Here is an 11646-nt window from a genome sequence, read left to right as displayed (position 1 = left end):
GAGTACTATCAGGCAGAACTATCATCTAATGTTAGAACTTAAAGTCATAGTTCTAAATTACACTATGAGAATCCCTCTATTTTACTTATCTCATTTCATTTCTTTATTTGTTAAGATGAGGAATGGAGACAGAGACACAAAATGTTGCAATGAGAACTGTGGACACAAAGATGTCCAACTCAGAGTCAGTGTTTTTTTTTACCAAAATGTTGACCAAAAAAAAAAAAAAAAAACCCATGGAAAAAAAATTAACTTTAGATTCTTGATTATAATCACGTGAAATGGTTAAGTCAGGGTTGTAAGGCATGTACCTTATATTAATGATACATTTTTTTCACAATGTATTGGATATGCATATATCAATATTACTAGAATTGGTCGCTGATCTGCATCTTATAGAAAGTTATTCAGAAAATAGATATCTGAAATATAATATTCACTAAGATGGAAGTCTATTGCTATAGTTTTCATGACACGTGTTTTCCCATGCTATCCTAACAGTAATGGTGCCTATACATAATTATGAACATAGCAATTGCTGTATCTGAAGTCTGTGGAATGTTTGATCACATTCTTCAAACACCAATGGTGCCGGTTATGTTCTGTGCTTTGAAAGACAATGCTTTGTGTATTAGCTACATAGAACTGAACTCTCTGTACAAAGACTGCTATGAAAAAGTCAATTTTCCATTTGATGATTTGCATACCATATCTCTTGTAGAGAACCATTTCATTAGCAGTTGAGCAGGATGGCTGCAAATGGTTTTCGTGGGTGGCTAAATATAATCTGATTTTTGTCACTCCTGTTTCACTACCCCAAAGCTGAAACTTGGTGAAAAAGATATCTCAAACATGAGTGTCAACATCCTCCACTGACATGACAGCTAGACACCACTAGCAACACTACTGGCCTCCACTCATCTGCTAATTATATCAGCTTGTTCATTTGTTCTGGTTAGAGTTGGTTAAGTTTTTGTACAAATGTAAAATCTATTCATTGTGGGTTTTTTTTTTTTTTGCCTGAATGCATTTTAATCAGAAGCCTGTCGTCTAGACTGCATGAGGCCCTGCAAGGATTGTCTTGCAACAGTTGGCTGTGACGTAGCAATTTCCTGTGCTCAGACAAGTCGCGCAAAGGATGGATGGTGATAAGAGAAAGAATCATGTTATGATGTGACCTGTGTCTCAGAGCATATCTCTCCAAGCACACAGTCTGCTAAAACTAAAAGACTTTTCAGTTTTTCAGTTATATCGTTTTGCGTTATGTGTTCTGCACACCGTTTTGCTGTTAGTGGTTTTTCAGCCAAAGGAAATAACATAATGTGCGCATTGTTTTGTCATTTCTGTGGTAAAGCGTATCTGTAGCATCCGCTGTTCATTTATTACTTATCTGAAATCTTTTTACATGTCAATACGGGGTTACAGAGTGTGTCTCCCCCATGGAAGGATTATCTAATTATTATCTAAACACCTTTCATTGTCAATACAAATCAACACTCATCAGAGTAAATGCTATTATTAGAGCACTGGAAAACACTGAAGTTAACTGTAACATTATCGCGTTAGATGTAAATGACCTCAGAAGCCACAGGGGGTGCTGCTCTGGGCAACAGGATGCTCAAAGTCCGTAACATGCTCAGTATCACAACAGACATAATGCCTTACTGGCGAATCTCATTTTCACATTTTTCTTTTCTGAAAAATAACTTATGTGTGAATAAATGAAAAACCTTTTCATTTGTCTTCCTCAGTTTCAACCATTAGCATCAATAAGTTCAGAAAGCTGTGCAATGAAAGAGTCTGTTATAATATGATATCAACAAAGAGGGCTATATATATGTATTTTGTTTTAGTTTTTGTTTTTCTTTTGTTTTGGGGGTTTTTCGTTGGGTTTTTTTTTTTTTTCTTTTTTTGCTTTTTGCATTTTGGTTTGTAAAAAAGACATTTTAAAGAATGGCTCTGATTGTTCCAACGTTTCAGTGAGATAAAACAAGTTCTAAATACGTTCTGCCCACCCACACATTAATGAGCCATGACGTCACTCAGACAAAAAGACACACTTCGTTTCAAAGAATACCTATTTGTATGACTTTTGTAAAGCCGCATTTTTTTTTGTTTGTTTTGTTTCGTTTTTGTGTTTCTCACTGAAGTTCCCATGTTTTCCACAGCTCACCCTGCAAAGGTCCGGCAGCTTCAAGGACTTCATGAAACCCAAACCATCCTCTCCTGTAGTGGAAACTGAGCCTACCATAGATGAATCGGTATGTTGTGTGTGAGGTTAACAAATATCTGTGAACGTATAAATGGGGAGAAGTTGTGAAGTAGAGATTCATGTATTAATGTCTCTGTTTATAACATACTGTACATTCATTCTTCTCTCCAGTGAGGAACAATAGCCTAAATGCTGTGGGTAGAATGTCAAGTTGAATATTTATTTGAATGAGGAAGTTATGGTGATTGTACTTCCTACGATGAGCACATATGGAAACCATTACAATGACAACAGTCAAGGTCAGGTGAACATTTTCAAGTGTCGTTAACTTTCACGCAACCCGAGAACTAATCACTGACCAAACAGACTTTGAGGTCAGAAGTGAAAAAATCAGTCCAGAAATCAAAAGGTGTCTACGAGCGATTGTAGCTCAGAGCAGAAATAACCCAGACAGGATGTCTATTTCTCACAAGGCAGCCATGCAGAGAGCCTGTAGACACTCTGAGAATCATTTCTGCGTTATGTCACTTAAACTGGAATGGCTCCAGTCATTTACACAAAAAACTATCATTTTAAGATATTTAAAAAGAAACAATGGGGCGAGCGTGAGACAGAATACATTCACCTGTTCACAGAAATATTAAAAATTTCGAGATGTAAAAAAAACCCATTAATGCTTGAGCGTTTTTGATGTTCTGCCGTCGATGTGTTAAATGTTACGCTGTGCAGTCTTCCGCTCTGTTTGTGATGGTGTTTTCGGCAGGTTGCACCTCTGTGCCAAGCGGGGCTACATCTTTTTGCAGTTTAGTGGGGAGGAGCGTTTTTGAGTCACTGTGGTTGCTATTTCATATGGTGACACATTAACCACTGTTAGAGGCTGACCTTACTGGAAACCTTGTGTCCCAATACTCAGCGTGTATATCTAACTCTACTCAGTATTTAAGTAAGAGGCTAGTTTGAATTTGAATCAAAAGGGGGAAGAACCCCAGGAGAGCACCCACCAACACCAGGGTAATTAAATGTGTGGGAAGATCATTTTAAATGCATGCACCGGCAGACCACAATGTCAACCCAAGGACATGTGGCCACTGTGTAGGCGTGAGATCAAGAGATGATGTACAGCACAAAAGATCATATGTGTCAATGTCCACGTCAATTTAAGTTTGTAAATGTAAAAGTCAACGTATTGCATGACATGTAATCTTGACATGTAATACAGCATTTTCAGGATAGCGTACAACAACCCTGTTCACAGGATTTTGAACAGTTGTTTTTGTTTTTTGTTTTTTTTGAGGTCATTTGTGCAGATAGATAGAAAGACACCCATAAAGTACAGTCCATTAACACTCTGTATGATTGTGTTTTGTGCATTTAATTGCGTTTTAAATCAGAGGGCAAAGCTGTGTGGTGCACAGCACACAGTACATGTGTCATAGCAGGTATGTGTCACATGATCGTTCATACTGTACCCGTTTGAGCAGAATTTTATTGTTGTTATTATTTTTAGTTTTAAAATAGCGTGGTTACTTTTCAGGCACAAGAGGGTACAGCCCAGGAGGATTCTGGGAAGAGCAGTGGAAAACTAGGAAAAAAATGGCGAAACGTCATCTCACGAACGATGACCCGAAAAACTTCCAAGATGGTACAAAAAGTTCTCGCTGAAGAGGTAGGTAACAGACAAGTCAATACTTGTTTTTCAGATTCCCAATTACAAATACTCTGAGAAAAAGCCATAATCATACCTTTATTTATTTTTTAACAAATCCAATATGTACAATCAGTGCTTAAAATGTATTTTGAAATATATTTTGATATTTTATGATTTTTGTGAAAGTATTAAATTTAACATCAGTTATCACAAGTGTATTACATAAATAACAGAAATACATAAATGACGGGAACACCCCTGTGTTACATTATGTAAAATTTAGCAGATTTGTGGAAAGCTAGTTTGACAAAATTCTCACTGGCGCTGGGGAATGTTTTCAAGCAGTGTCCTCAAAAATGTATTAAGTAAAACAGTGTTGCATTAACAGTGAGTTTACAAGGGGATGAGGCCTCTGTGCTTCTCACAAAAGACTGATTATGTCTCCCCCTGCTGGATTCTGGATGACAGTACCTTCTATTACAAACACAAGCTGTGCTGGGAAGAACAATACATTTCTCGGTTTCTTTTTCTTTGAGATTTGATCATTTTTTAAAAAATAATACCCATGTATTTCAGAATGACAGCGGGGAGGACGGTTCCATGTCCCCCATGTCTAACGACTGGATCCCAGACCTGACTGCTGGGAACCGGACATCTGTGTGTTCAACAGGATCAGAAGAGACTTTACACAGCCCACTGTCCCGCCAGCTCTCCAGCTGTAAGCTTACCATTTCACTCTCAATACCAAAGCCATGAAATGAGACCAGAATCAGGCACAATGGACTCCCTATTCACACAAAAATGCCTGAATGAATAACCACTGTTAAAACAAATAGTGAAAATTACCTACATGTTTGCACAGCCTGTGTTAAAAAAGGGTTATACTGCTGTTATTTTGTTTGTTTGTTTTGTTTTTAATTTGAAATATCCAACACCCCATTGCCTCATCAGTGGTTTGAGAACACTTTGTCTGAGTTGGATTTGTGGACTCATATCGTGGCTGGTTTTGCAGGTGGGGACAGGCAGAGTTTGGACAGCGGTTTCAGTCAGAGAGACAGTATGAGACTGGAGGACAGTAATTACACAGGCCCGTTCTGTGGACGAGCGCAAGTCCACACAGACTTTACACCCAGCCCGTATGATGTGGATTCCCTCAAACTCCAGGTAAGGTATCTCCATAGAGTCTCTGTTCCGATTATACAATCTTTCAAAGAAAGCCCTCTTACCTGTATCTCCAGAACAGCTAATAAACATTCAGTGTTGTTGATTTACTGGTGCTTTTAATAAATCTGGTTTAAAAAGCAAAGTTCATCTGGAAGTATAATGTTATTTTGATATAAGTAAATAAACACAGAATACTCCCTGAAATGTTGTTTGGAATCATTTGAAATAGTCATGATGATGTGATGGCTTCCTGAATGCGACCCTGTGTTTTTTTCATACTGATTTTGATGGTCATTCAGTTGCATATGAGGGATTTAGGGAGCAATAAGAGAGAAGCGTCTTTATCTGGTGGATTTTGAGTCAGCTGACTCTTCACGTCTCTCTTCCAGAAAGGGGACATCATTCAGATTATTGAGAAGCCTCCAGTGGGTACGTGGACGGGTAAACTGGGTAACAAAGTGGGTTCTTTCAAGTTCATCTACGTCACCATACTACCAGATGAGGACACACCGCCAAAGAGGAAGAGGTGCCAGAGCCAAGCCAACCGCAAATCACTCAAACCCAAAACTCTGGAGGAGGTTCTGGAGAGCATTGGCCTAACAGTAAGCCAGTGTTTCGAACACACCCACACCCTCAAACACACACACACACACACACACACACACGCACACACGCACATGCACGCACGCACACCTTGTTAGGTAGGTCCAAGTAGCCCCCCCCCCCCCGAATTCCAACAAAAGTAACAAAGGTAAAGAATAACAACCTAATCCTATCCCTGAGCAAAACATTTTCACTAATAACAGCAATATCTTTTATGAAAAAATTGTCTTGGCATTTTTTTTTCCAACGGAGACTATTATTTTGACCCCAGATTGACAAGGCATTTCTATTAGAAAAGTATATGTCCAGTAAAATGTCTTCTTAAGTTAGGAAAAACTGGCACGCACACACACAGGTACATAGTACACCCTTGGATAATGACATAAATGTGATACAGTAAAAGCATGCAACTACATTTTTGTTACTAATGTACTAATGTCATTATAAATGCAGTTATTTGGTATATGTCGCTTAGTGGCATGCAATTTTTCCCATAGCAGAGAGAGGAGATTATAGTCGTCAGAAACTCTGTAATATCATTACATGGATGCAAATCTAATTTGGATTACTAATCTTTGTGTCAACCACACTGATTAAGTACGGTAGATATGTTCCTGAAAAGTTTTCTTCTTATGTTTTGTTCCAGGATCTTGGCCCTTTGTTGTCCATGCATGGTTTTCAGACTCTAGAGGACTTTGCTGGTCTGAAAGAATCCCACCTTAACGAGCTAAACATCACTGACCCTGAGCAACGGAGCAAGATACTGACTGCCGCAGAACTGCTGCATGACTGTACGTATGACTGCCCTGTTCTACATTAAACCCTGATACAACAGTTCAGTAGGATCAAAATGAGTACACATGAGTTGTAAATGAAGGACAGAGTACGGCAGGACAAACAAGAGAAGGCTTGAGCAAAAAAGAGAGAGATTGCTCTCAGTTAAAATACTGCATATATCTGCATGAATCACCTCATCAGATCTGTGTTTCAAACTGTTTCTCGGTACAACTTTCCTATCTGATGCAATCTCCGAATCTTTCTTGTTAACATCCAGGAAATGTAATTTACCCCAGAGACATATTTAAAAATTTCAGCTCTCCTCTCAACCAAATCATTATTCCTAATTTAAATATCCACAGTGTGACATCTCTCCTTGTTAAGTACATACTCAGAAGATCGGTCTTTAGATCGCAGGGAATGTACACCACGGTGCTAATTGGACAGATGCCGCTGTTGTCTGTGCACTGCTAAATTGCACCCAATCTCCTCCAATGCTTAAAATGTCAGAGCAACATGGTTTACAGAATATAAATACAGATAAAATGGTAAAAAAAAAAAAAAAGGTTCTTTCAGGTACCACATACTGAACTGCAGTAGACTAATTGATATAGCTTCAACTGATTAAACCTTCACATAACTCTTGCCATTACAATACATCGTTGGCTGTACCATTTAAGTGTGTGTAACCTTCGTCTGTTTTGATTTTTTCCGTCTTAGCGGAGGGAGAGTGCGAGGACGAGGGAGAGGAGAAGGCTGAGGAAAGGGTGGAAGCGCCCAGAGACTCTGGTTGTTACGAGAGCACGGAAAACCTGGCCAACGGGCGCGACGAGCCTGACTCTGCACCTCAGAGTGAAATGGAGAACATTCCAGAAACAGAGACTGAAGTAAGTGCCACTCAGGAGCAACTTCAGAACCTTACTGTGGAGGAGGAATCCTGAGAGCCCTGCAGGGATGAGCTTCCGGACACCTCCCAGAATACAGTCCTCTGGGACTCCTATGAGCTCACCAGTGGATTCAGAGTGTTTTGCAGTGGCGATAATCTTTCAGATGCACAGACCTTGAATGCTGAGACGTTGAATTATTGTGTAGCATTTATCTTGTTCTATAAAAGCCAGATGTGTTGATCTCAAGTTACTATCACTGAAGAGTGCCTTGCACTCTGTTGATCCAGAAAAAATGTTTCTCACTGGTGTCAACCATGAGGTTTCAGACTGATTTTGTAATTGTATCCTTAATATTTCACTCAGTTATCCTGGAACAACACGGGACTGTTAACTAACGGCACAACACTTACAAGAGAGATGTTGTGCATTTAATACATTTGTTATGAAACATGACCAGGATAGCAGCACATCCAAAAATGTTTTGAAATAATGTTCTCTATGCTGCATATTTTTTACTATGTATAGACTTGATCTGGTTACTGTACTTTCCTGTGATTCAGTTATCAGTGACAACAGTTTCATTTTACAATCTCTCAGAGTGATCTGATATATTCCATACAGTAATTCTATGTCCATATTTCATCTTGAATGTAAAACATGTTTTGTTTTTTTTTTTGTTATAGTTTTACTTATACCATTGTTGCTTTGACTTTTATCATGTCAAGAATATCTTCATAACCGAACATTTAGCATTTACTTTTGTGTGAAAATGGATTGTTTCTTTGTTTTACTTCTTACTTATGGACGTTTGTGTATGACTGCTGTTTTTTCCTCACTCCAGTTGTGGTGTGATTGCAGTCCACAAAGTCCACTGTATAAAATGCACTGTCCTTTCTAAACTGTTTGTCTTCGTCTTAAAAGTGACATACAATGATGTCGTGACTTATTTTGATAGTTTTTATATGTATTTTAAACACTTTTTAACGTTTTTCAAAAAAAAAAAAAAATACCATTAAACACAATATTGGTGAAGTGCCTGTCCGTCTTCAAAAAGGGCCGTCAACAAAGAATAACTGTAATAATAACACAATTATATAATTTAATGAACATACACACCAATCCAACATGTAAAAAGTAGAGACAGATAAAAGGAAATATTTATACATTATCACAGTGTTAATACAAAGCAAAGTGAACATAACCATAAATCCATCTGTGATCCTTCATATCGCATACATTATGCACTGTACGCATATTCAGAGCATACTGGCTAATATTGGCTCATAAGGAACACAAATAAACCCTAATGTTTACTTGGCATTAAAGGTTAGAATTCTTACACCTGACTTGGATGGTTACCCTCAGAGTCAAAGCTTTGCAGAATTATGTCAGTATCAGAGTTGAAAGTTAGTATTAAACGGGTAGTGGATAAACCATTTACACTCTAGAAAATAAAACTTCATTTCCATCCATTCACTTTGCAGCTACAACTGAGTTCATCATTAGCAATCCCATTTAGTTCATCAATAAATATTCTCACTTCTCATGAACAGCAATGCAGTTCAATTCACTGCAACTGCCAAGTTAAACCATTTTACTACAACTCACATTAGAATACTCCCCAGGAGACAATGTCATTTAGGTAAAACGTCTGCAGTCTGAGTGTCTTAAGATAGACAAGATGAACCCAAAGCCATACAACTGTGGACACTTGCATAACATATATATACACACACAATGAAACTCAGAGGGAAAAAAACAAAAACAAAACAAAAGTATCATTTTCTCCTTTTCTTCCCACAGATCAATCCCTGCAGACCTGTTACAGGCAAGCTGAAATTCTAACAAAAACAGTTTCAAACAAATACAGAATCTGCACTTGCAATGTATATGACTTGAAATCAGAATTTATAAATGCTGATCTTTCAAAAAATTAAGTGTACAGAAACAGAGCTTTACAAACATCATTCCAACAAACCCAAAAAGGGTGTAATACCACTATTTAATATATATTTTCCACTCTAGGTTTCCATATTAAGACAAAAATCAACAATTCACTCCCTACTTTTCCAATACATTAACAATACTGCTTAAATGACTCATTTGAAACATTCACATGTTATCTGGAGAAAAAAAAACAAAGTTGACATGATTGTAGTGGCAAGATAAACAGAAAATAAAATAAAATCAGGAGATTTCTCAGATAATAATAACTTCCATACCAAAAAAAGTCTTCAAAAGGTTCCTCTAAATATGCCCATTGACACTTTAGAGGCTGGGAGATATTTGTATGAGCAAAATAAAAAGGTAACTACACGATTAGTCAACCATTACACACCACCAACATACTTGAGGAATTCACTTTAGCATACCTAAAAAGCAATTAATACATCTTACAAACGATGCAGTAAAATGTGTAAAGCAACACACTCGTCACGCAATATTTTATCAATCAAAACACCAGTTTAGCAGACAATGGTTTTGTGAGTTTTCCATCCTCAGTCTGTCTATACGACTCAGACTATACAATCTTCCCCTCCAGCAGTCTGAATCTCCTCTTATCTGCAGCTTCATTCGCTGTGAAATGAACCAATGTGTGGAAATATGAACTATAACTCTCTTCCATCTTTCACTCTTTCCTAATGATAATAGGAGTGGTCCCTGTCAACTGTTGTGTAGCCTTGAGCAGGAATGTTTTTTCTCTTCAGAGAGATGACGGGGGAGCAGAAATGAAAAGCATGTTAAGAATGACAATGGACTTTCAGCCAGGACTACAGCAGGAAGGTATTTGGATGATCTGAGGTCATATTCTAGCAAATTCCTACTAAAACGGTATCTAGAGTAGGATGCGGTCACTGAAGCAATCACTACAGCACTTTCTGTTTTCATAAGGAATCCAGGGATTCAAAACACAGCTTTTCATATTTTCATACATAGAGCATATACATTTAAACAATGGCTTGATCTTTTTTTTCTGGTTTTTTTTTTTTTTTTTTTTTGCTTGTCAATGTATCATTGGTACTGTATAAAAGTGTCATCTTTAGATAATCCATATATACAAGCAAGAGTAGTACTATATCACGGGATTTCTCTACAGATGGCCTTAGTTGTATATGATAGTGCAGCTCTCAGATAAGGCACTGTTACTAATGTCTGTCAACAGGAGTTAGGCCGTTTCTATCAGACAGTAACTCACACACACACACAAACACTTACAAAAACTCTACCCAGCTCTGAGACGTACAACCTCTGTATGGCCCTAAACACACTGTCTTTGCATGCCTCACACTGTGCACATCAATCGTAAAAGAAGATCTTTATGGAACTCAGAGAGTAGAGGACAGCAGGGCAAAACTACCACAGGTCTGTTTCAACATGAATATGTTCTCAAGTTCTATGATAACTCTAGTGATGTATACATAACCTATATATGAGCCACAGTCAAATCATCTGTTCCTCCCTTAAATACTTCATCAATAAGAAAAGAAGGCATATTTTTTCCAACAGTGGACTGTACTGAATGCATTTAGTTTCCCATCAAATTTCCTCCTAGTCATTTCTGGCAAGTGACATATTTAGCTCACAGCCTACGATATCTTATCTTTCAGTTTAAATGCACATGCCTTATAAATCACAGAATCATATTTGCAGTGAACAATGGTAACAAAAACATGTACTATGGTTGAACAAAAATATTAATATAACGCAAATAGTCTTTTTATATTTAAGTGGCAGCCAAAATGTAGTTTGCCCAGCTCCCTGCTACAAAATTCCCTCTGATGACTACAACACACGGAAAAGACAGACTACCCGAGTTGGGAGTCATATTTGCAGCTGACTGACTTCTTTAAAAGGATGTAACTTTCACTATGGCTAAATTTTTCAATCGAAACCTAAGTAAGGAGGGTAAGATGAGGTTCTGTCTGTTACTGTCTCTTGGGAGACAATGCTTTTTTTCCTTTGCACAAAGTCCTAAAATTCAGTAACATGATTTCCCCGTCAGAAAGATCTACACAAGAGCTGCAAGGCTTCGTCCTGTCTTTTTCTGTGTAGTTTGCATAGCAACTGATTCAGGATACACTACAGAGGCCAAGAACAAGAACTGCTTGCATGTTATACAAGATTTACACAAGTCCAGAGGAAACACTGGTAAAGGACATTTAGTTCAGGTGGAACTACGTGTTATAGTCGCGATCAGCAAAGGAAGGAGAAAGTAGTACAAGAACAGTACGGACAATCAGAGTATGCTTCCAGATTAAAGTTAATTATCAGGTTCCAAAGTACATGGATTTCATCAATAGATGATTGAGTCCCCCCCCCCCCCCCCCCCCCCCCCCCACTCAATCTCTCCTCTG

The 11646-nt window shown here is 38.0% G+C and overlaps 1 protein-coding gene across 1 annotated transcript in view; it reads left to right on the top strand.

Annotated features, from left to right (window-relative positions):
* sash3 (SAM and SH3 domain containing 3) overlaps positions 1–7408 on the top strand; it is an 8238-nt gene extending 830 nt beyond the window's left edge. Inside the window, exons 2-8 of the mRNA XM_030766557.1 lie at positions 2169–2261; positions 3747–3878; positions 4437–4578; positions 4873–5024; positions 5414–5626; positions 6274–6418; positions 7125–7408. Of these exons, the coding sequence (XP_030622417.1) occupies positions 2169–2261; positions 3747–3878; positions 4437–4578; positions 4873–5024; positions 5414–5626; positions 6274–6418; positions 7125–7345 (1098 nt within the window). The 3' untranslated portion in view covers positions 7346–7408. The remainder of the gene's footprint in view (positions 1–2168; positions 2262–3746; positions 3879–4436; positions 4579–4872; positions 5025–5413; positions 5627–6273; positions 6419–7124) is intronic.
* The last annotated feature ends 4238 nt before the right edge of the window (positions 7409–11646 follow it).

Source organism: Chanos chanos, chromosome 2, assembly GCF_902362185.1.
Source record: "Chanos chanos chromosome 2, fChaCha1.1, whole genome shotgun sequence".
NCBI classification, from domain to species: domain Eukaryota; kingdom Metazoa; phylum Chordata; class Actinopteri; order Gonorynchiformes; family Chanidae; genus Chanos; species Chanos chanos.
The sequence above is the reverse complement of the archived record's forward strand: the minus strand, read 5'-3'. Positions and strand labels throughout refer to the sequence as shown.